The 26748-nt window shown below is 35.6% G+C and overlaps 3 protein-coding genes across 3 annotated transcripts in view; 1 reads left to right on the top strand and 2 right to left on the bottom strand.

Moving 5' to 3' along the window:
- The window catches only part of LOC140168209 (glycosyltransferase 8 domain-containing protein 1-like), a 32023-nt gene extending 5978 nt beyond the window's left edge, over positions 1-26045 (bottom strand). Inside the window, exons 1-7 of the mRNA XM_072191547.1 lie at positions 25935-26045; positions 19954-20043; positions 19095-19317; positions 14874-14994; positions 12672-12860; positions 12041-12207; positions 9798-9910 (exon numbers count right to left, since the gene is read on the bottom strand). Coding sequence (XP_072047648.1) covers positions 9798-9910; positions 12041-12207; positions 12672-12860; positions 14874-14994; positions 19095-19317; positions 19954-20043; positions 25935-25959 — 928 coding nt within the window. The 5' untranslated portion in view covers positions 25960-26045. The remainder of the gene's footprint in view (positions 1-9797; positions 9911-12040; positions 12208-12671; positions 12861-14873; positions 14995-19094; positions 19318-19953; positions 20044-25934) is intronic.
- Positions 1-26748, bottom strand: part of LOC140168207 (7SK snRNA methylphosphate capping enzyme-like) — a 113220-nt gene that overhangs the window by 1819 nt on the left and 84653 nt on the right. The window lies entirely within an intron of this gene.
- LOC140168715 (uncharacterized) lies at positions 3554-7148 on the top strand. Its single transcript, XM_072192124.1, has 3 exons — positions 3554-3610; positions 4001-4258; positions 6823-7148. Exons 1-3 carry the CDS (start codon positions 3589-3591, stop codon positions 7146-7148), a joined length of 606 nt encoding a protein of 201 aa, XP_072048225.1. The 5' UTR covers positions 3554-3588.

Genomic DNA, 26748 nt, shown 5'->3' with positions numbered 1-26748 from the left:
TATGAACACTGAGGGCGCTGTAGTTCTTGAGCTAGAGCTGTTTGAAATTTTACACATAATGCTCACTGTAGCCCATGACCTTTGACCTCTGGTGTCGATGTTACTGCAGGAAATATCTAAGGGTTATGGGCCATCATTGTACGAAGCATGAACCCTGAGGGCGCTATAGTTCTTGAACTAAAGCGGTTTTAAAAATTTACACATATTGCCCCTGTAGCCTGTGACCTTTGACCTCTGGGGTCGAGGCTACCATAAGTTACTTCTAGGGGTCATGGGCCATCATTATACTAAGTATGAACCCTGAGGGCGCTATAGTTCTTGGGCTAGAGCTGTTTGAAATTTTACACATATTGCCCCCTGTAGCCTATGACCTTTGACCTCTGGGGTCGAGGGTACCCTAGGATGTTTCTAGGGGTCATGGGCCATCATTATACCAAGTATGGGCCCCAAGGCTGCTTTGGTTCTTGAGCTAGAGGAGTGCAAAGAAGTGGTCTTAAGAAGGAGAAGGAGAAGGAGAAGACTAAACGCAACAAATACAATATCTATGCCCCGTTACACGGGCATAGATAATTCCATTAACCAATTTAAAGCAGAAGATCAACCTCAACAAATCAAATAAGTCGCATGTTTTAAGTAATCCAAATTCATCTAATCTAGACTCATATGAAAGATCAGAAGGACACTTCTTCCTATACATCAAAACTTTAGAAATCTTTCTCTGACTCTTATCTAACCTATCAAGCAGGCCAGTCTGACAAGGATTCCAAATAACAGCACAGTAAGTAAGATGAGGGAGTATCAATGCTTTAAATAGATGCAGAAGAGCACTGAAGTGCATATGGCGAGAAGTTCTGATGACAAAACCAGTTAGGCGAGAAACCTTTTTACAGATTTTATCAACATGTGAAGAAAATGATAGGGAAGAATTGAAAACAACACCAAGCAGTTTATACTCATCAACAACCTTAATTGGAATACCACCTAACTTGTATGTATAAAGACTGCAAGCCCTAGACCTCGAAAAATGAACAACAGCACACTTAGAAGCATTCAGTTCAGTTTAGTTCAGTGTCTAAGTAATACTAAAAAATCAAAGAATTACATTTGTCAATAAATTTGTCAAAATATGACAAGGAATGACATGGAGCTTTTGAGTTATGTGTCTGAAGATTTAGACTGCTTCTGCCAATAAACCAGTTGAAAAAATATATTACCGTATTCGTCCGAGTATAGTCCCACGTTGGAGTATAATCCCACCCCCATTTTTCAAAAATTTCAGAAATTGTAAAAAAAAAAAAAAAAAATTTGCTAAAAAAAAGATGTTAGGATCATTCATGGTTGACCTAAAAAAAAAAAAAAAAAAAAATTCAAGATATTTTGTATTTTTAATATGAAAATTGATACTTTGTATTCATGTCATACTCTATTAATGATTTCAAAATGCATTGAATTTGAATGCATTTTGAAATCATTAATAGAGTATGACATGAAAACAAAGTATCAATTTTCATATTAAAAATACAAAATATCTTGAAATTTTTTTTTTTTTTTTTTTTTTTTTTTTTTTTTTTTTTTTTTTTTTTTTTTTTTTGTTTTTGTTTTTTTTTTTTTTTTTTTATTTTTTTTAAAAATATTTTTTTTTTTTTTTTTTTTTTTGAAATTGAGTATAATCCCACCCCCAATTGTGAAAAATTTTCACATAAAAAACGGGTGGGACTATACTCGGACCAATACGGTAAGTAACATTTTATGTTTAGTTTATTCATTTACCCCACTCTAGTTCATGGGGAGAAATCCTGTCTCCTTCGGTGTGATCTCTGTTTTGATGTGTTGTTTTTGCAGAGTTTTTAGGTTTAGCCACTTTGAAAGTGACTTTTGTTACTCTTGGCTATCCCTGCCAGAGGCTCTGTGTCTTGTTCTCCTGTTTTTGCACACGAGGAGTCTTGGATTCCTCATCATGGACTGGAGTCTTGCCTTTAATAACTATATGAAAATAACTCATGTTAATTGCTGGTCAATTGAAAATGTTATATACTTTTAATATTGTGCAATCATTGTATGTGTTTTACTGTATGTTTAATGTTTTTTATCTGTCAAATAAAATGAAATGAAATTTAAAAAAAGAAAAAAAAAAAAAAAAAGAAAATACAGGTAAAAGTTCATCATTTATTTATCATCAATAAATTAATATTTGTGCCGGATTTTATGCTTAATAAAAGCCATCAGAATTAATGATTCTTTTCAAGAAGTCAAAAGACGTAAACATATCCATTGATAAAGTACCTTTAATTATTCAAAATGAGCTCATGGGGTTTCCCCCGGAAGACAGAATGGGTATTTTAAAACTACATTAATTATGCACAATCAGGGTTCAGCCTAAGAATGTCTTGAAACAGTGAACTTGTAAATGAGTATAATCGGGTTTTGATTGAGCAAACTTCAATCAAAACCAAAATTGTCATTGGCGTAATAAGCCCTGGGTTTTTTGTTGAAAAGGGTTTCATTGTCCTGTAGATCAATAAAAGGTGGTGCCATGCGTGTTGTGACATCAGTCCGACACCTGTTGTGCATCCATGCCCTGTGTCGAGTCGCGTGCCAGTAGCCAATCATAGGCAGCGGTTCTGGGGGCGTGGCTGTTTTCACAGAAATTGTTGCCGGGAAAATTCATAAGCTGTTTCGATACCATCCGAAGAGGTCAGGAAAATTTTAAAACCCACCCACCACTCCCTTTATAAAAAATATGATATTAAATGCCAAATGGCATTGTTTCTTTTGCTTTTTACCATTTTGTCCAATATATGAATCAAAATGGAGATACATTGCTGCATTTGAGCAAGTCATTGGGAATGTCTTCACATACTTAATATTTAATGTCAATTCCAAATTAGGATGTTTGGAAATTGAATGGGGTTGTCCTAATTCCGGAAATGAGTAATGATTAGGTCCAAGCCAAATATGCTGTTTGGGATTTGAAGTGGGTCGTCTCACTTCAGGACCATAAATGGCATCAGATGATATAGCTGTCTGATTTCGTAAAAAGGGTATCAGATGATATTGCTGTCTGATACATATATGATTTCAATGATTGATATATATTGCTTTTAAAGAATAAGCCACATGATATAGCTGTCTGAGGCGCTAATGAATTTGAATTTATATCTATTTAAAATATCAGATGAGATAGCTGTCTGAAGTGATATGCGATATTAAATTAAGTATGAAGAACACAGTTGACACTTGATCAACTGTGTAAATGAAAGGAAATAAAAGATTCGGATGGTAAAGATCCAGCTCCGGCAATAGTTGTGTTTGGTCTACTTATTGCGTCCATAGGACAATCAGAAATAATGGTAACAAACTGCAAATCGTTTTGACAATGTGAAACTGGAAATAATGTGTATCCAAGCGTGACAGTGTCACTACAAAGCATGGTCATGTGGCATATCTGACAATAAAGCCTGCCGATTGGCCCTGCTGATTGAACTCGCCATTGAAGCGTGTCCGCCACAACATGTCATATAAATACAACTTGACAAGCAGATTCTTATTCAGTTTCAGATTTGATGACATTAGATGAACACTGCATAGATGCGAACTAGCATAAGAATGGGTAAGTTTGATTATTTACTTATTTTTTACAGCTTTTTTCACCACTTTAACATTTACCTAATTAGATTACATTTATTTGTCTTAACTTGCATTATCAATAAACAGCTTTGAAGTTATGGCATTATAATTAAAAGTTCATTTTGTCAGTACCTGTCATTTTATGACCAGCCCCTACTATATTTGTTTACATGATTGTTGGAATATTGGGTTGACCAGATTTTTGTCTCCATCATTGTAATCTTGACCATCTCATTTACATTTCTTAAATTTGTGTGTGTTTGCAATATGATAGAGAAATTAATAATAATAAAGAAATCGGCATTCTCATTGATGAACAGTTATAGCATATCATTTAATGATAAATTTAATTTCAATGTATTTCCATTTTCAGGTTCTAATGATCACCAACAACTACTACGGCAGTTAGCCAGTCATATTGGCCATGAATGGTGTTCACTGGCGACGTATCTGGGATTTCGCTATGATGAAATAGAGCGGATTTATATGGATAATCCAACTGCAGCTGAAAGGAATTTTGCAGTTTTGGAGAAGTGGAGACGGAAGCAACTATCGAGTACAGATTTGATTATGGAATTACAGCAACCTCTGCAGGCATGTGGAAGAATGGATCTCGCACACAAACTTATTGGTAAGAAAACAGCTGAGTGTGGTACCTAGGGCCTGGCAAAAAAAAGCACCTTGATTCTTCAAAATCACTTGGGGTTGATTTATACAAAAATAGTGTGTTTCAAATATAGACAAATTTATAAGTTGTATTCAATTCATAATGCATTTTCAATCTTAAATAGATTATGAAGTGAACAAACTTATGCTCAAAACAAATGACCAAAAGCGCAATTGCAACCCAAATGCACGATTTGCGGCGTGGAAAGCGCAATTGCAACCCAAATGCACGATTTGCGGCGTGGAAAGCGCATTTGCAACCCAAATGCACGATTTGCGGCGTGGTAAGCGCAATTGCAACCCAAATGCACGATTTGCGGCGTGGAAAGCGCAATTGCAACCCAAATGCACGATTTGCGGTGTGAAAAGCGCAATTGCAACCCAAATGCACGATTTGCGGTGTGAAAAGCGCAATTGTGTTTTTTGCCACACCTTTGTGGTACCAACATGTACAAGAAACTTCAATTTCCTGGACCAGCCTGACCCTAAGCCATACTTGGGTCATAATAGTACATTTTCATTTCCATTTGGATCATTCTATGTCATAAAACCACTGGAGCATAGTTGTTATGCTTAGTCCAGTGAGGAAGTGTTGAGATTCCGAGTTGAAAATCATATAGTGTACAGGGTAATTTTATGGAGCAAAAGGCAATTGCTGACCAGTACAGCACAGAGTTTGGTCAGTAGCAGTCGGAAAGTGAGAAAAGCAAGTATTGAGTAGCCAACCACTTTAAAGTCATTTTAAGTGATGATGTAACTGTATCAGAAAAGTGATTTATCCAATCGATAAGCCCCTAGCATGCCCTGGCACCAAATCGCAACCAATTGCCTTGAAGGCTACTTTGTCACTGGCCACGAGTTGACGCTGGTAGTGATTGTGAAAACGCTACCAGCATTTAGTTACTCGCAATTTTTGAATTGCAAAGTTCTGCTAGTATCATATGCCATTTAGCTTACTAATGTGCATGTGCTATGCCAGTTTCCAAGCTGTATTTGAACTGGCTAGCCTAAAATCATTACAATGCTAAATTTGTGTAATTATGTATTCATTCAAAAAATTAAAATACTCCTGTTTCAATCTTAAAGGTAGTTGACCTGATAGACAGCCTCATCCCTCATTTTTCTTCATCAAAATTAAGATTTTGTTATCAGAAAAGCTCATATTTTTAGGTGTGAATAGCACCTCATGCATTAACCCTGTCCTTCAGTTCGTAACAAACGTTGCTTTATTCTTTCATGCTGAGCGGCACATGCATATTGTATACAAACTCAAGGAGTTTTTGTCATGATATGAAGGATGAGTTTGGCAAAGATCAATTGAGAGTTTGCGAAATGCAGTTTACTTTGCCGTCTTTTAATAAATTTGTCTTTATTACACAATGATCATAACAATAATAACAAATGTCAAACCTGAATACAATAAACTATTAAAAGGCCCTATGTTCAATCCGCACCGTCCGAGATTCTGTTGAGCTTGTTCTCTCATTATCCCAGTGAAATTTAACGCCAAGATATTTTTTGTTTATTAGGTGTTGAAAAAGAACGTAATGATTTGTGGTAACCACACGGGAAGTGTATGTACTATCCTACATATGGGGCATTGGTATATGTTATACACGCTTTTGTTTCCTTATCAAAACCATTGGAGCAATACAACTCAAAATTTGGAAACACAGTGTGTTAATGGTAGGTCCCAATCTAAGACAGAAAACAGAACATGAAAAATTGGACCATGCCTCTTTAAGTACACGTATTTGTCTTGTCTGGTCTTGAGGATAACATATAAGCTCATTAAGGGATCTGGAATGAGCGTTTTGAGCATCTCAACAGTATTTTTTATGGAACATGAGAGCACCTCAGACGTATCGAATTTTATTCTGAATACGAAGCATGTCTTTCTGATATCAAATAATTTTTTTTGAAAATCACGATATAATACAAATTTTATGACAAAGTAAATTTTATAAATCTAATGATATATTCTTAAAGTGTATGTAGCTGGGAGGAAAAGCCGACGATCAATTGAAAATTTTGACCTTTCATATTGAAGATATGGATTTTTCCCCAAAAATACCATATTTTTTTTTTGGTGTTTTGGGAAAAAAATCCATATCTTCAATACTGAAAAGGTCAAAATTTTCAATTGATCGTCGGCTTTTCATCCCACCTACATACACGCTAAGTACAAATCATCAGATTTATAAAGTTAACTTCAAGTACTGTTAAATATCAAAAATATCAGTTTTTAATGATTTGCCATAAAATGTGTATTACATTGCATATTTCAAAAAATCAAAATTATTTGATATCAGAAGGACATTCTTCGTATTCAGAATGCAATTCGATATGTCTGATGTGCTCTAATGTCCCACAATAAATACTGTCCAAACGCTCATACCCTTCCCTTAAGAGGTTGTGAACACATGCACCATATGATTCAGGCGTTCAGGTGTTATGTGAGAAATATCAATTGCCAGGTTGTAAAGGGTCAAAAGCTATTTTTTTGAATATTTTCCCTTGCATTCGCAGAAAACGCAAGTTCCAAGTCACCAAACTTTACTAAGTCTTGTTCTCATCAGTCAACACAAACAATCTGCCATGTTCAAAATCAGGCTCATCAAGAACATCACAGAACCAACTTGCCTACATCAAGACAGCTCCATCCGATCTTCTTCCTCATACCAAACTTCACCGTGCATTTTGTACCATCATTGATACCAAGCTACGATCTACAAGTCCTGCCCAATGGACTGGTGATAGCGATACCACTAATACCACAACTATGTTGCCATAGAAACAGACAAGTACTGATTGCCAATGCTCTTAGAGGCTATGACTTGATTCAGCTACTGTAAAATTTTTGTGCTACATTTCTTTTTGCGCTTTTTGCATTCCAAGCTTTTACCGCAAAAATAACAAACACACAAATATATTCCTTTGTGCATATGTTAACATTTCCACTTTTATAATCCCGAACAAATGGACATTTACGCGGAAAATAAAAATGCAAAAATAGGTTCTTTTGTGTTTATGTACTTCCAACACCTAACTATAATTTTTCACACAGGAGAAACTATGTACATGTAGGCACACCATAAAATGTAAACATTTGTGCAAACATTTTAAAACTCAAAATATCTGCATGTCCCAGTTCCCTTTAATTTCAGGGTTAAATAGTAGGTATAAAATCTAAACAAAATGCACCGCATGAACGATTGAGCACCGCATGAACAATTGAGCGAGAACTCCAAACCAAATGTTAACAGACTTAACGTTCATGAGCCCTGGTTTTCTTACCCTGTAACTGAAGGCAAATAAGCATGAAAAGTTCAGCCTTTAAAATTTGCCTTTTCAGTAATCACTGACAATGAATAACTTCATGCCCGAATGATTCTTAGTAATGCTGTTCCTGTTTCAACTATATTAATATTATTATACACTAAGAGCCAAAATGGTCTAATTTCTAGGCATAGTTCTATAACCCCCATTCAACAACCATAGCGTTAAATTTGACCTCAAGTTGTGGAGTATGAGTTTTTGTACCCAACACATTCAAAGGTCATTATGTGAATGTACAAACCTATTGGGGTTAAAGAACTGTGCACTGACAGATGAGCATGTTTTGAGATCCTTGTGTTACCTACAAAATGCATGCATCAAAACACCTGAACTCATGTAGCTTTATTTGATAGAACCTTGAATACACGCCCTCTGCTGTTGGTGCAAGTTTCTTACTAAACTATTGGGAAGTTCAAGTTTCAATTATGTGAATCTGGTTGGGGGGTGGTGGTGGGAACTCAGTACAAATGACTATACAAGGATGTACTGCAAACATGGGTCATTATTGGCCATTTGGTAATGACCCTTTTTTCTAAGCCAATTTTAGTACATGAATGGGTCTTTTTTTTTGTGGCAACTTGCATTAAATTTAACCAAAAAGTTTTGGTGTAGTGATGAGTCCAAATTACTTGGAAAATTGGTATAGACAAATCCAACGAGCCAAGTGATGGTCAGAATTTAGTTGGCCATGACAGGGTCCCCGGCGCACAAACTGGTGTTGTGACTGCCCAGTTGGGTGGATTAAAGCCGCTTAAAAATCAAGGTTATGTTGTATTGTGTTGTAAACTTTCATCATTCTATTGTCTAGTAACACGGGTGACGAAATGCAGTTTAAAAATCTCCGCCAAGGACGCATCATTTCATATTCTAGGTGGGATATACCCGATGGGGACCCAGCTATGGCTGCTATTGAGGTGTAGTAATGCGTGAAATTGGATTCGTCTATATGGATGTGTCCACGTTCAAATTCCCAGTGGCATGGGGTATTTTATGTCATGGCTTATGTATTTTGACCTGAATTTGATTTTGTTTTTCTTTCTTAATTATGTATTCATGTGCAGGATGAGTGGGCGCTTATGTGTTTGGGCTCTAAGCCCATGCACTCATCCTGAAATACATGTTTATTGTAATTTATTAGAAGTGTAATCATATGTTGTTATTTCTGTATTTTGCAAGTAATTCAAATAAATATTATTATTATTATTACAAGCCTATACCATTTTTCACCCTGATGTGGCAGTGACGTCAGTGCGCATATCATTGGGCACATCCTCAAATCACTAGTGTTTGCTCAAAGCGCTGGTGTACACACGCACAAAGACGCCACATAGATGTGCGGGTGAAACACCTGCTTCAAAGCGTTGACGTCACTGCTACACCAGGGCGAAAAATGGTATGGTATATTGGTTCAGTGGTTCTTAAGGGAGCTGGAATGAGCGTTTTGACAGTATTTTTTGTGGGACATGAGCACATCAGACATATCGAATTGCATTCTGAATACGAAGAATGTCTTTCTGATATCAAATAATTTTCATTTTTGAAATTCACGATATAATACAAATTTTATGACAAATTATTAAAATTTGATATTTTCACATTTTTGATATATAACAGTCCTCGGTAAATTTTATAAATCTAATGATATATTCTTATAGTGTATGTAGCTGGGAGGAAAAACCGACAATCAATTGAAAATTTTGACCTTTCATATTGAAGCTATGGACGTTTTCCCAAAAATACCTAATTTTTGTGTGTGTTTTGGGGAAAAAAAATCCATATCTTCAATACGAAAGGTCAAAATTTTCAATTGATCGTCAGCTTTTCATCCCACCTACATACACTTTAAGTATAAATCATCAGATTTATAAAGTTTACTTCAAAGTACTGTTAAATATCAAAAATATCAATTTTTAATGATTTGCCATAAAATGTGTATTACATTGCAAATTTCAAAAAATCAAAATTATTTGATATCAGAAGGACATTCTTCGTATTCAGAATGCAATTTGATATGTCCGATGTGCTCTAATGTCCCACAATAAATACTGTCCAAACGTTCATACCCCTTCCCTTAAGACAGCTCTTGATATTTTAAGAAAAAAATCTCAAAACAAGGCAAGCACGCAGAGCATTAACTGTATATAGTTAAGGCTATATGTACCTACCTAAATGTCTGACGTTCCATTCTGGAGGTAACTGTGAATATTTCTCATAGAATACAATCATCATGGGTGGACCTGAGCTTCCTCCTCCTTTCTGTGTTCCAAATATATTTTCTCTGAAACAAATTAACAAAATAATAGACCATATTAACATTTGTATGTGATGTATGAGTGCTTACCCTAAAAACGTCCCTCTGGCATGACATTTTGGAAAGGGGGAGCATTTATTACAAGTGAATTTTGGACAAAAAAAATGGCAAAATACATGTCACTTCTGCTAGTTTACTTCCTTTTTAATTATATTTTTATCACCAATTACTGACGGGTCCGCCACTTCGGCGACCATTACGACCAAATGCCAATTTTAAGCTTACATAAATGCTATGGCATGGCAATTCCTGCTTTTACTTCAAAAATATGTGGGGGCATTTATTAGAGAATGTGGTATGTAAATGCTTCAAAAAAATAACACACTATGCACATATGTGTGTCTGAAACAGATGGGGGGAGGGTGTGTGAAGGAAATAAGAGATATATAATAGTGATCTCTGTAGTATATAGCTTGTATATATAGGCTAATATTTATTTTTGTAGAAATTGTATAAATCTTTACCATGTTCAAAAAACAGTACTATGTATGTATGGTATGTGTGTGAGGGTCAGGGCAATAAGATTTTGACATGTCATATAATCATAATAGGTACATCTCAGCATGTGCTACCCAGCCTACAAATGGAATATTCATTTATTTTTATGTACCTACTGTATTGTTTGTAATAAACGCTCCCCCTCTAATAAACGCCCCTCTCCAATTTTTCTGTGAAAAATTGACAAAAATTCCATGCTATATCAGGTGAGTAAGCTTAAAACTGGCATCAGTCAGTCAGTCTTATCAGGGACGATCGGTAAATTGCATGGACAAAACCTGTTATGGCTCACACTTCCATCCATTCCATTGCCTAATTATGGTAGAATTTCACTAGATTCTTGCTTGATGATGTACTTACGGGTGTAATTTTGATGCATTTACCACGAAAATGATATTTTCCATGGGCGTCGCCATTAGTATAGCCATAAATCCCTCTTTTCTACAGGAGCACCATCGGGAAATCAAACCCGATTTTTAAGTTTTTTTCACTGACAATTCACCTTCAATAAAACGCCCCCTTTTGGAAAAATGCAACGCCCCCGGGGCGTTTATTACAAACAATACGGTATACAACTTTGCCATGTTTATACTTTGCCATGTAAATATTACACAGAATATATACCAAATAAAACGTTGCCATGTTTTTTACTCTGCCGTGTAAATATTACACAAAAATGACAGAATTTGTGTAAAACTTTGCCATGTTTTTACCTAGTCATGTAAATATACACAGAATCTGTATGTACCTATAAAACTTTGCCATCTTTTTACTTTGCCATGTAAATATTACACAGAATCTGTATGTATGAAACTTTGCCATGTTTTTACTTTGCCATGTAAATAGTAGACAGAATCTGCATGTACAATGTACCTATAAACAGGCATGATACTGCACTTTCCTAAAAAAACTGAAAATGCATGTGAAATTGGGCAAAAAGTAAACAGGCTGAAATTAAATAAAGTTGCAGAAATTTTGAATAAAAAAAACTGGATTCAGTTTTAAAACTGAAAATTCTCATGCCTGTATAAAACTTTGCCATGTTTTTACTTTGCCATGTAAATATTACACAGAATGTACATAAAAAACTTGTCCATGTTTTTACCTAGTCATATAAATATTACACAGAATCTCTATGGGGCTATAAAACTTTGCCATATTTTTACTTTGTTATGTAAATATCACACACAATTTGTATGTACCTATAAAACTTGGCCATGTTTCACTGTTATGTAAATATTACACAGAAGCTGTATATATAATATACCTATAAAACTTTGCCATGTAAATATTACACAGAATGTGTACGTATGTATACAACTTTGCCATGTTTTTACTTTGCCATGTAAATATTACACAGTCTGTATATGTACCTATAAAATTTTGCCATATTTCAACTTCGCCAGTGGTTTAATTTTAACCAATTGTTACACTTACTCTAATATAAGTTTGTTATTAATGGAGTAGTCCAATTTTAACCAAATGTTATACTTACTTGTTATTAATGGACAGCCAGTAGTCCAATTTTAACCAATTGTTATACTTACTTGTTATTAATGGACAGCCAGTAGTCTAATTTTAACCAAATGTTATACTTACTTGTTATTAATGGACAGCCAGTAGTCTAATTTTTCTGTTATTCTTCTCTCCTTCCATAACGAGATATTAGCTACAAATATACCCGTGTTAAATGAACACTTCATAGGGTTAAAACCCAACTTCTTGATTTTTTCACTCTCAAAGTTTATATAACTCGCATAGTTATGCTGAAAAGGAAACAAAATAAAAGAAGTAATAAATAATTAATATTTACGCATAGTAAATTTCTTAATTTCCTGTTTTCTGTACAGGCATTACTTTTCATTATTTTGACCCTTTTGAGCTCCATTATTTCTTCAATGTTCACATAGCTACACTATGTCTAAGATGATCAGTAATTAAGTACTTTAAAACAAAAGCTGCACAAAACATTTCAGGATTGCTTATCACATACTGAAGCCCACTAAAGCAACGCTTAGGAAAACCATTGCCACATACAATAACCAACTTGCACAAAGCCTGAAATACCAGACAGCCTGAAGTTTGGCACCTTTAAAACCTTAATACATCTCTGACAGAGTGGATAGGCATAAGCAAAGTGGCTATGATTAATATTTTTTAGAACCCCCTATGGGGCATCATATAGGCCAGCTTCTCAAATATCACAAGGGTAAAGAAAATGTCCCCTTACCTGGTGCAACCCAACTCTATTTGAAACAGTGCTACAATCATCAGAAAATGCTGCAGCATCACCAGTGCGCATTGATATCCTTGACAGCTCTTCTACATCCCCTTGCACTACTGCATCACTGTCTATAAAAACTATGCGTCCAGTCACTTTGGGGAAGATCCAGGGAAAGTAATACTTGGCAAAATTTAACTGAAAAAGAAATAAAAGAACAAACAGACATGATGATAGTAACATGATTACAGTAGAATTTACGATATTTAACCTTTATATGTGATGCGATCAAGCAAAATCAGTCGGAACTTGGAAACATTGATTTTGAGATATAGCCAAACAAAGGAAATATTTCCTTTTGTTTCCTATTGTTTTGGAAACTCTTTGATTGCTCATATCTTTGGAACTGATTGTTCAATTTTAATGGGGTTTTCTGCAAAATCCAGATTTGTAAATGCTTTTTACTATCCTATAAAAAAACTGAAAACTTAATATTTCCGAGTTCCCACTGATTTTGCTTGATCGCATCATATATATCGGCTATCATCTGCACTTTTTTGTAAAACTTTATTCAGGTAAAAAAATCAATAAATCAATCAAGATCCAAAGAGTACTAACTCAAAATTGCCCTGTGTGTAATTGCTTTGGTAAATCAGCCATTTTGACCTGTTGCTCATGGAGGGCAAATAGTGCGCGAATAGTACACCTCCGGTATTCATCAGCTAAAGCCCAAAATGGAATATTAATGCGTGTCGTTGAGCTTGAGCGTTACAGAGGTTAGCCCATGTCATGTAGTGAATGCTTTGTACATAATAATGTGCTACACCCAAAACGCAACCAATTACTACTGTCTGCTCAATTAGCTTAGATTCTTGTTTTTTAAGATATTTGAAAAAATTAACAATTGTGGTCAAAGTCATCAAAGGAAAGTGTTAGCACAGCCTTACACCCAACGTGATTTAGACTTTTCAAATTCCAAAGTTCATTTTGAAACCCCATTTCTTTTCAATTCTGGTCTTTTCCTGCGATATTTTTATAAAAAGTTGTATGTAGAACGTCGGATACCATAAACTTTTTTGAATCAATCCATTTAGTGCAATGGGGAGGAATGGCATAATAATTCGATATGCTGAGATAGTATTTAATAGACCATCCACCATATAAAATAGCTATATTTGCCAGTAGTAATTGATGTTAAAAGCTCACTGTTGAAACTTTACCTTATTATAAAATGTGAAAATGAACTAAGATTTTCAGAGCACATAGGCCCAGCTTATATAAATACATTTGGTTAGGTATTTTACCTTTAACCCAGGATTCATTAAAGGCAGTTAGCATATAATTAATTGAATTCAATTCACTTCCTGCTATTCAACCAACCAACCAACCAACCAACCAACCAACCAACCAACCAACCAACCAACCAACCAACCAACCAACCAAGCAAGCAAGCAAGCAAGCAAGCAATCAATCAATCAATCTTACCGGTGTTAGCAGATCCTTTCTTGCTGCTCCTTGGTTAGGTAATTTACCTTTAACCCATGATTCATTTAAGGCAGTTAGCACATAATCAATTGAATTCAGTTCACTTCCAATCAATCAATCAATCAATCTTACCGGTGTTAGCAGATCTTTTCTTGCTGCTCCTTGGCTAGGTATTTTACCTTTAACCCATGATTCATTAAAGGCAGTTAGCATGTAATCAATTGAATTCAGTTCAATTCCTGCTATCTAATCAATCAATCAATCAATCAATCAATCTTACCGGTGTTAGCAGATCTTTTCTTGCTGCTCCTTGGTTAGGTATTTTACCTTCAACCCATGATTCATTAAAGGCAGTTAACATATAATCAATTGAATTCAGTTCACTTCCTTCTATCCAGTCAATCAATCAATTAATCAATAAATCAATAAATCCTACCGATGTTAGCAGATCTTTTCTTGCTGCTCCTTGGCTAGGTATTTACCTTCAACCCAGGATTCATTAAAGGCAGTCAGCATGTAATCAATTGAATTCAGTTCACTTCCTTCTATCCAATCAATCAATCAATCAATCAATCAATCCTACCGAAGTTAGCAGATCTTTTCTTGCTGCTCCTTGGTTAGGTATTTACCTTTAACCCATGATTCATTAAAGGCAGTTAGCATGTAATCAATTGAATTCAGTTCACTTCCTTCTATCCAATCAATCAATCAATCAATCAATCTTACCGGTGTTAGCAGATCTTTTCTTGCTGCTCCTTGGTTAGGTATTTTACCTTTAACCCATGATTCATTAAAGGCAGTTAGCATGTAATCAATTGAATTCAGTTCACTTCCTTCTATCCATTCTCTATAGAGAACAAACAAACAAACAAACAAATAAGTTAAAATATTGGGATTTTAAAATGTAACAACATTTCATATGAAACGATCTGCTCCATGGGGGCCAAAGGAGGCATTTTTGAAATTGAGTTACTATAATTATTGATTATAATTATTAATTTGGTAATTTCAGATGGACTTTTTTATTTTTGAAAGTACCAGTCTCACATGTGAGATATTGCATGACATACTGTAACGGGACCGAGCTTGCCCCTAATACTTTTGTAAACGACTGATGGAGAAGACTAGCCTTCTAAACATACAAGTGGTAGCGTAGTATCAAAGACTAGAATTCTCCCCAAGACATGTTGAATCAGTGATGCATGAAAGGAGAAGTAACAGGTAAAAATGAGACTTGACAATTCTGTTTTATATTTGCTTCTTTTGTTATATCTTGTATTGTTATTTTGCTTTCATATTTGTCTTATCACATCACAATTCATAAATACAAGTAAACACTGGTAAATACACAATCTCTGTTGTTGATCATGACGATATTTCCTTATTTAGGCCTATCTCTTTTAAATCCAAATAAATTACCAATAAATGCTGCCGAAAAGTATATAGGCCTACTATCTGCTTGAATAATCAAGAAGCATAAAAATACAATTTAATCAACAGAATCTCTCATCACATGACATAGTCATAGGCTAGGCCAAGGCCTAGTAGGCCTACTACGGAGTATCCATGCCTGTACACCAAATACGAGCTTGCCATGCAACAATGAATGCACATAAATACAGTGCATAATTTTCCATTGGACTTGTGCATGTGTGCGGCAAGTCACTTGCACAGATTAGGCATAGGCGCTAGGCCAAATCACCGGCGTGCATAACACCCTGGTGTCGCCACTATTGTGGTAGCCAAGCTGCCCCTAGCTCAATCTGAGCTCCAGAGTAGGGCGTAGTTTGCTTTGGTTGGCAGTGCTTACCCTGTGGTTTCCCTTTCAGGGTTCGTGGGTGGACTAATTGTCCACCAAGCAATCTGATTAATTTGCGTCGTGCACGGCCTTTTTTATACTTTCCTGAACGCGCGTTCATGGAACCTTTTGCCGGCTGCGTTCAAAGCGTAAGCTCCGTTACTATGGATATCGCGCAGTCACTCCGCGTCAGGCGCTCACTTTCGAAAAGATTTTGAACATGACGAAATTAACAATTTAATAACTAGAACAATTGCTAAAGTGTTTTTAAATCAGGAATCAAACTGATGACCCCCTTTTTGACCATGTAAAACATTAAAATACTCAAAAATATCTTAAAATTCTACATTCTTAAACAATTACATCTTAAATAATCCAAAGTTTGATCAACAAAAGTCGCTTTTAAGGAAATTTACAATTTTTAGGAAAAACTTGTTTACGTTTCCAGACGACTGATGGCCGGGAAGTTTCAAAATGACAAATCTAAAATTCTGTAAACAACCGGGTAAACAACACAAGAAAAGCCTGAATTTTGCCCTGAATATTTACTCATAGACGGTATGTAATACCTTATTTTGTTCCTGACAAAATTATTTACACAATATTATAAGATCTCTGTACAACTTCTAGCAGAATAGTGAAATTTGAGGCCAATTTCGCACGTACGATATGACAAATTTTCTCTGCCGTATTTTCAACACTCGACATGTCAGACGACCGGACTGGTCATCAAATACAAATATTTACAAAAATATACCTTGTGCAGAGCCATGCAATCATTTTTAAATGCATAATAACGATCAAAAACTACCACGAACATGTGAGCATCGTGACTTTTCTCTAAATATGAATTTGACAAGAGCTAAATTTTCGTATTTCTGCAATGGACAAACACACAGGAGGTAAGCTTAAAAACAGGCCAAAAATCTGAAATCGCATTTTGGCTCTCCGTTTCACTACCTCTAAGAAAAAAGTATGCACATTTTATGAAAAGTGTGGGCCTTCAATCAAAAAACAAACATTTCTTCACACAAAATTGACACAATATGCTGTTCAAACTAGAGGTTTGCAAATGCAATAATGGGCTATTCCAGTTGAAATACATACACCCCCTATTGAAGACATGACCTTAAGGGATCTAAAATGAGCGTTTATTATGCGTTTACGACAGTATTTTTGTGGGACATGAGAGCACCTCAGACCTATCAATTGCATTCTGAATACTGAAGCATGTCTTTCTGATATCAAATAATTTTCATTTTTGAAAATCACAGTATAATACAAATTTTATGACAAATTATAAAAATTTGATATTTTTCAAATTTTTGATATATAACAGTCCTCGAAGTAAATTATGTAAATCTAATGATATATTCTTAAAGTGTATGTAGCAGGGAGGAAAAGCCGACGGTCAATTGAAAATTTTGACCTTTCATATTGAAGATATGGATTTTTTCCCCAAAAGACCTAATTTTTTTTGGTGTTTTGGGAAAAAAGTTCATATCTTCAATTCGAAAGGTCAAAATGTTCAATTAATCGTCGGCTTTTCATCCCACCTACATACACTTTAAGTATAAATCATTAGATTTATAAAGTTTACTTCAAGTACTGTTAAATATCAAAAATATCAATTTTAATGATTTGCCATAAAATGTGTATTAAATTGCGAATTTCAAAAATCAAAATTATTTGATATCAGAATGACATTCTTCGTATTCAGAATGCAATTTGATATGTCTGATGTGCTCTAATGTCCCAAAATAAATACTGTCCAAACGCTCATACCCCAGCCCTTAATATTCCACACAGGGAGTGAGAATTTTAAATAGGGTTACCTAAATGGATGACTCCATTTGAAATATATACCCCCTGTGTGTGAGATTAAGGTCACATCTTCTATAGGGGGTGTATGGATTTCAACTGTAATAGCCAAATTCACTAATTGATACCTGATCATACTCAAAAACACAGCTGTGTTTGTGGTCTTAGACCACAGCTATGTCTGGTTAATGTTAAATTTGGGATTTTAAGCTTTTTATAAGAGAATTTAAATATATTGTTATGATGGTGATGAATGAGGTGAATGACTAGATTACCCTCAGACCGAGAAACTGAAGAAGCACAAAGACGCACAATTTTTTAGATGTTGTCTTGTATGATTTCAAACCAACAATGATTTGATCACCAGGATCATGTCCCAAACCCGCGAGATGCGACGACTCTCATTGGTTCCCGGGTCAATCACCACAGTGCTGGCATGACAACATGACCTCTGACCCGGTAAACAATTGAAACTTTCTCAGCAAGGGCAAATTGAGTTGCACATCGTTAAACTTTATTTTGATGACATTTCAATGACAAATATTCAATGCATCTGCATTTTCATACTTTTTTCCCCATTACAATGCACTCCCTTTTGGAGCAGTATATTCTGTGGGATTGTGCACTGCGGGATTGTGCACTGTTCTGTAACAAACAAAAACGGTGTGTAAATTGATATGTCATTTGAACTTCAACAAAATTGTATCTTGTCATTAATGTCTAATCAATGAAAAATCAGTTTTACAAAGAATCTCTGTATGCCCCTTCACTTGTCAAGCCCATCCCATTTTGTAATAGATTGTCTTCTTCAACAAAACAAAGTAAGGGGCAGTGACGTAACTCCTATGCGCTCTGGAGGCCACGCCCCCGGGCACCCGGGCTAATGGGGCACCCAGACCTGGATACCCTTTCGACACCATAGTACTTTGTTATAGGAAAGAAGTGGAAACCTTAACCCACCATGCATAGAATTACTCTTGATTTGGGTGCCCCTTCAACACAAATTTTTCACTTGCTCACTGAAAGACCGAAATTCAACTTGATTATACCAAATTAGTGGTATTTATGCACATTTGTTTTAGGCAGAGGATGTATTAAAGACATTGGAGACGATGAAAACATTTTTTATTAACATGAAATCAATTTGATCTGAAACACTATTTGTAACTTATTCGGTAGGCCTATGGCTTTCAAAAATTGAAATTGCATCATACACACCCTTGATAAGGGGCACCCGATCTACATTCGCCTCTGGCACCCTGACCCAAAGTTACACCACTGGTAAGGGGAGGGGAGCAAATATACCCAATTGGTTATATGACACCTACTTAACATGGTTTACTGAATCTGGATCCACCACCAGATAAAATCTCACGTGTGCTTTGCTATTTACTCGAATACTGTTGATGGCAGCGATAAGACCAGGTAGGGTGTTCGAATCCGAGCACAGCATGACATTGATTATTGGTGATGTTGACAGGTTACCAAATGGCATCTTAGGATGCTGGTGGAGTACTGCCTGGGCATGAGATGTCTTGGATCTGTCTACATCTGTACAGAAAACAAAACAAAATGGATAAGTGAATCTTCCTTTCAGTTGGTAATTAAACAATAAATTTAGTTTAATAGGCATAACTTTCCCTTCATCTGGATCTTAATTAACCCTAACCATACCGTGTATAACAAAATACTTTCCTACAAAGCAACTGCAACAGCAAGCATTCCACATGATCTGAATATGTGATCATCCGAAATCATATCATTTGCTGTCCTCACTCATAGCTTGCTATCCCAGTCTTCTGCTTCAAAACCACAGCTGAGAAAACAAAGTACTATCTCCTTTCTTTCTTCCTTCGTTCTTTCCTTTCCCTTTGCCAAAAAGCAGATAGGGAGTTAGGGGTAGAGGGAATTTTGTGATACCACCCTCTCTTTACGATATGGGTCAATAGCCAAAATTTCGGTTGATTCGCACAAATACAAATTGCCGAATTATTAATGCCAATGACTTTGTCAAATGACAGAATCTGCAAGTATGGTCATGCACACAAACATTTTGTGTTTCTGATGATAGGAAACCTCAACTTTTTTGGAGTAAGTTGGGGGATGAGGCTGTGGATTACAAAATACCCTTTAAACAGTCATTCAACACAAAATTTAAAAAAATTGGTACTATCACATAAAACTCACCTCTCTCTTTTTCATCTGTGTCACTGGCAGGTTTGGGAAGATAGAACACAAGGGCATAGATAATAGCAGCAATGATCAGGACAGCCAAAACTGTCAATAGAAATCAAGAAAAAGAATATGTTAGCCAATTGTGTAGGGAGGACGAGGAGGTATTGGCTTATATAGGCAGCCATATAGGGAGTGTTTTACACACCCAAATACACACCCAGGTTTTGCCCACATGGCCTTTACTTTGTACATAAATCTTAAATTTACACACCCAGTTTTTTTAATTTACACATCCAAACCTTCAAATCCTGCCTAAGACCCTGATTGGCATCCCAAAACATCCTTTGTATCGGGGCACAGAATAAGAATTACCAATTTATTATTTCTTGACCTAAGGGCTAAGAGCAAAATTGTATGTCATTTATTAGGAGTGACCTTTATTTTCCTTACTCTTTTACTTCATTCTGTTTCTTTCTGGTTTTCTCTTCATATAGGCCAGCATGCTTTGCCTTATACAGTAAGCAAAATAATTAAAGTAGCAGTTATGTTCACTACTGTTTTTATCCTACATGTAAATAAAGACAAGTGTGTCAAGCAGCCAATGCCTGTACTCTTTAGCTCTGATTTAAGACCTTATTGTTGAAATTGGTTGAGAATTAAAGAAACGGTGATCCAAAACCTAATGATGATATGAAATAAAAAGTTGCACTTTTGTGTTCTAATCAATGAAAGCACGACGGTAGTTTTTCATGCTAATCAATGAGAGCACGGCGCTAGTTCTCTTCTTTGTGAACGCTTTGTGTACAAATCAATAGGGCATGCAATGTGGCAAACTGCAACATTTAAATTTGCATCTTCCTTGTGTTTTTGGATCGTCATGTCTTTATTTCTTGAACAATTTCAACAAATGAGGTCTTAAGGGGGTAATACACCCCTGGCCAATTTGGTGCCTATTTTTGCATTTTTCTCAAAAATTATAGCACATTTGATACAAGTAAGATGTATATTAGGCACTTGAAACTTGATTCTGAGTTTAGTGTCCACTGCCCGCGTTATGAATTTTGTGCCGCGTTTGAGATGTAAAATCTGAAAATAATTCATTATTTTGCAAAATACTACTAAACCAGAAAGATAATTTGTTCTGCAAAATTTTTAAACCCCTTTTTTTGTATTTGAACCCTTCAAAAACTATAGAAAGTCTTGAGAACTATTAGATAAATCCATCTAAATATTTTAGCATTAAAAATATACAGGTTTTTGACCCTTGCTCTTTCCAATTATTTCAATTATACCTTTGGGATACCAGGGTATAGACTAGAAGAGAAATCAACCCGGCCAAAATGTTTTTACCAGATTGTTGATGATGTAAATAACTTAAATAGGAAAGACCTAGTTTTGACAAATTGGTGCCAAAAATTTATTTCATAATGTTCTGCATGATTGTTATTTTTGTCTTTAATGAGTCAACCCCCCCCCCCCCCATTTCCCCTATCCTCAAATGTATACGGAGAGGTGTATACGGAGAGGTTAGTACAAATTGGAGTGAAGAAGACTGGCATGGTATACTTCGGAATACATTTAGTTTGTTTTAAAACTTGAAAAACAAAAAGCAAGATAATTATACTTAAATGTTTATGTGTAATTTGTGACATTATATTGCGACTGGCGATACCCAATTAGAATGAACAAAAGCGCATAAGCATTAGTAAAAGGCCGCTGATAATGAAACCTTGAAAATAATGAATAATGAAATAGTTGCCTCATTATTAGCTGAAAAAAATGGGACGCTAAACTCAACATCAAGTTTCAATAGCCTTATAGGGGCAAGGACTACAACTACTGCATTGAAAATTCAGCAACTCAAGGCAAGTAGTTATTGATTTATTGATCAAATACTGGTTTTCCCTCATTTGTTCTGTAACTCCACAACTGTTGTCTGTGCTGAAATAAAATTTCCAGTGCAGTAGTTGTAGTCCTTGCCCCTATAATTATATCTTACTTGTCACCAATGCGCTATAATTTTTGAGAAAAATGCAAAAATAGGCACAAAATTGGGCAGGGGTGTAGTACCCCCTTAAATTCAAGCTAAAAGATGCAGCTATTGGCTGTTGGTTCCAATAATGACATATCTGCCTTTGTTTAGTATTTACAGGGGGTGAACGTAACTGGTACAGTACTTTAACTATTTGGCTTACTGTATAAGCTTTTAAGCTTGGCTTGAGCATTTTGCTTGAGCCAGGTCCCATCAGGACCCAAGTTTGTGTCCACCGGACCGACTGGTTAAACAAATGTCACTTGCATCATGGATATACAGGAAATAATATCATTTTGGTTCACTAGTTTGGACAGTGGACACTGGGCTATCAGGATTTTTTTTTAATATTATTTTTTACAAAATAAAGCATAGTTATTATAATTGAAGAGTCAGACCGAACTAAAAAGACTAGTTTAAGTCTGATGTCAGAGCAAAGGCTTGATTGGTTGCTGACCTGCGCAGTACAGCATTTTTGGTCTGGTTGACAGGACATCATACGCAAACTAGTATTTTTAATTCGGTCTTCAATTATATCAATACATTATTCTATGATAATTAGTATAAATTAGAATACTGTAAAAGTTGACATTTTTGTGCAATTATTTTTTTGCACTTTGCCAATTTTGAACTGTTTCCCTTGTTTTTAAAATCATGATTCAAAAACAAAAGGAATATTTGTGCGTTGTTATTTTCACGGTAGCAGCTTGGAATGAAAAAAGCATATTGTGCATGTACGGTCCAAAAATGGCTTTACTGTGGGGCTCAATGGAGAAAATCACTAAAAATTAATTTTGACAACCAAAACCTAAGTGATGTTGACTTATGTTGGTACTGGTATGATACTGGATTCATAAACTATCACATAGTGCAATCCATGTTCCACCAAGTCGATGCTCGATTTAGCTCAAAAGCAATTTGTGTGTAAATCAAGACCATCCAAAACAGCTTTCTTACAGTAAAGAATAGGAGGTCATCTGGGGTCACATACAGTAGTGTGCATTCCCGGGGGGTCACTCCCATTGTGGCCTGTACACCATCCGCGATAATCAACTTTTGAAAAGCACCCTAAACAAGGATTTAACCCTTGGCTAAAACAATACCCTAAACAGGTGTTTTCATCCCCTAAACAGGGTCAGGGATTTTATTCCTTGCATCAAATTTCATACCCTAAATTTCATTTCCGCGTATTAGCAATTGCAATTTTGCTACCATTTTTTCCAATATTTCATGTTTTTGACACCCTAAACGTGTTACGCGCGTATCGTGTCTACCCACGAAAAACTACCCTTTTTACGCGTTTTCATTATCGCGGATGGTGTATAGTATACACTATGAAATTTTTACACTGAAAATCACACAGAAAATGACAGAGTAACACTGAAAATCATCAGAACAAATGAAAATGTTAGACGGAAATTGTTTTCAGTGGTATTTCAGTGTATTTTTCAGTGGTACCGTATATCAAGTGGCTATTGTCTACTATAATGAGCAATGATCCAGGGCACTAATTTCCATAACAATAGAACATGCCAGCTCATTTCAGTGGGATTAAATCCATTTCAGTGGTATTAAATCAATTTCAGTGGGATTAATAACTGGCCAATGATTTCTTCAGTGTAAGAGCACTGTTATTCTTGGAGGCCCCGCCCTGTGACATACAGGGTGTAATTTAATTAAATATTACACAATATTACAAGAAAACATACAAAACCATTATAAAGAAATGACAAGAATCATGAAAAATTATAAAAAAGTGAAAATCACAGTGAACAGTGGGGTTTGTGAGAGCTCTTGATTTAAATTCACTTAGGCTCAAGGAAATATAATTATTGCGAGTGTCAACATCAACAGAACTATTCCACAAATTTGCTGCTCTCACCTGAAACAATCTCTTACCAGAGTTATTGTTAAATTGAGGAACAACAAGTGAATTGGAGGAAGTACCTCTTGTGTTATGATCATGAGTGAATTTGGTAAATGAAAATTTGGAACAAAGATAATCAGGAGCTCTACCAGTAAGGCACTTATATAACATAATAAGAATATGATTATTCCACCTATTATCTAGTTTGAGCCACTTGAGAGAAGACATCATTGAATCAATATTAGTTCTGATATCAGCAGAAAGAATAATTCTGGCAAGGTTGTTCAAGAGAATTTGTAACTTGCTTGACAGAGTAAGAGAGCAGTTGGACCAAACATGACTGCAATAATCAAAATGAGGTATGACAAGAGAATCAGCAAGTTTTTTGAGAATATAATTTGGAAGATAATATTTAACACGACGAATAACACCACAACGTTTAGAAACATTGGAAGCAATTGAATCAATATGATGTGACCAAGTCATGTGACTATCGAAAATAATACCAAGATATTTGAAATTGTCAACTCTCAAGCATCAATTTTGTTTTGCTGATATTCAGAGTGAGGTGGTTCTTTTTAAACCAACTAGCAATTTTACACATGTTAAGATTGAGGCTGTTTTGAAGACACAAAGGATCTGATGAGCTAACAAGTAATGACGTATCATCAGCATACATTACTGTTTTACATATAACACTATCAGGAAGATCATTTACAAAAATAATAAATAATAAAGGACCTAATAATATTAGGCTAATATAGACCCTTGTGGAATTCCAATGTTAATTGGTTTTTAATCTGATAAGGAACTACCTACTTTTACTGACTGCATTCTATTTTTGAGATAGGATTTGAACCAGTTGAGTTCAAAGTCCCTGATGCCAAATTTCTTGAGCTTATTAAGAAGAAGACTGTGATTGACAGTGTCAAAAGCCTTCTTAAGGTCAAGAAATATGGCACCAGTTACCTTTCCCACATCCATGTTCATAAGAATAAAATCTTCAACATCAATAACTGTTGTTGAATATTGAGAACGAAACCCAGATTGCGATGGGTTTAGAAAATTATTTACAGACAAATAAGAATACATTTGATCATGAACTGCACGCTCAATTATTTTAGAAACAATACTTAGCACAGAAATTGGACGATAATTTTCAACATTAGAGTTACAACCATTTTTGTAAATAGGAACAACTTTTGCATTTTTCAATCAGAAGGAAAAACACCAGTAGCTAAAGAAAGATTACATATATACGCAAGTGATTTACAAATAATAGGAGCGGCAGTTTTGAATAATTTGACATCAATATCATCAAGTCCAGAGGAGTTTCAGTCTATGTTTCAGTGTGGTTAGACAATGATTATTTGCATACTGAAACTATTTCAGTTTTTTTTCAGTACACAGTGGTGCTGTTCATTGTGTTCAATTTTCATTACAGATATCAGTGTGATTTTCAGTGTAAAAATTTCATAGTGATAGGCCACAATGGGAGTGACCCCCCCCCCCGGTGTGCATTGTACGTATACACGTGCCTGCTGTCACAATTTCACACACAAAATTTTGGGCAATTTGATGACACTATTTTTGTCTGTATGTATATGCACTAGAAACATGATTGACCCCTTATTGTTTAGGTAATTTAATTCTCTTTCAAATGAAAGAACTTTCAGCTAAAAATATTGAACTTCAAAATTTTATGAACATAGCCCGAGACCCCGAGTCGCTCGGCCTATCTCGAACAAAATCGCCATGCGTAGCTATTGAAAAAGAAGAGGATTCGCTGTACTATCACGGCAATTTTTGACACAAAGAAAGATATAGGGATGATGACGCTGTGTGTAGGTCTTTAAATTCTGAAAACACAACAAGACAAGGCAGAAGGGCAGGCTACAAACAAAATGTATGATCAGACTGAGTCGACAGTACAGCCCAGTGGTGTCAGTGCAACTTCCTGCAAGCACGCACAGAGGTGTTCCAATATCTGTGGTGCAAGCATGTATAAAATTGTATAAAGACTAGTGACGTGATTGATAGTGAGTGATCTAGATTTCAACACTACAATACAAATTCCCTATTAATAATTCTTACGAGTTGTTGGATGTGCTCTGGCCATTGTAAGCTCTGCAAAAATGTAAACAAAGCACCGATCAGCTGCTTTTCATAGACTGCTGAATGCTGCAGAAATTCCCATTCATTGACGCGTGTATATTACACAAGGCTCAATAAATGATAGACTTCTTCTACCAGTCGTTTTTACAGTGATTATTTGAGCACCACTTTCAACAAGGCGGTAGACGAAGCACATTCTCCCACTGTTCTCGTTGGATTATATTCTCCCAATCGATCCTGTGGTTGTTGATCAATAATCGTAGTAGTGTCACCAAAGAAACAAAAAAGCCCTTTAAAAGGGATTCTGGTGCAGGACTACATGTAGTACAGGGATCTATAATAATATATCAAAATTCAAATTGAGAAAATATTCTAAGCATGTAGGTATGACTTGTTGTACTAGTGCAGGACCATCACCCCGGGCATTCCCCCCAGTTTTCCTTCCACTATAAATAAGACCTTATAAACCCCAATTACTTTTCAGACATAAATCACCTCACTATGACTTAGACATAGTGTCCACTTACCCCATCTTACCCTATTTAAGCATTTTATAAAGAACAAAATAAAAATTATGGATGAGCATGAACTTTTTTCAGTTATGGCCGGGGTTATGGTTATGCCCTTCACATGCATTGACCCCCGCTCCCCCCCCCGACACGCAAGCCGCAAGCAGGTTTTTTAACGTAAAAAGGTCCACGTTTTGGAATCCCCCCCCCCAAAAAAAACACCCCAAAACTTGATTGATTTAAATAAATAAATAAATAAATAAATTTAAAATAAATAAATAAAT

This window comes from Amphiura filiformis, chromosome 13 (genome assembly GCF_039555335.1).
Source record: "Amphiura filiformis chromosome 13, Afil_fr2py, whole genome shotgun sequence".
In the NCBI taxonomy this organism is placed as follows: Eukaryota; Metazoa; Echinodermata; class Ophiuroidea; order Amphilepidida; family Amphiuridae; genus Amphiura; species Amphiura filiformis.
Note: the sequence above shows the minus strand (reverse complement) of the source record. Positions and strands in the feature narration are given on the sequence as shown.

Coding starts and splice junctions, on each gene's coding strand:
- LOC140168715 (XM_072192124.1), top strand. CDS start 3,589: ATGCGAACTAGCATAAGAATGG. Junction 3,611..4,000: donor GCGAACTAGCATAAGAATGG/GTAAGTTTGATT, acceptor TTCCATTTTCAG/GTTCTAATGATCACCAACAA. Junction 4,259..6,822: donor TCTCGCACACAAACTTATTG/GTAAGAAAACAG, acceptor TTGCATTCGCAG/AAAACGCAAGTTCCAAGTCA.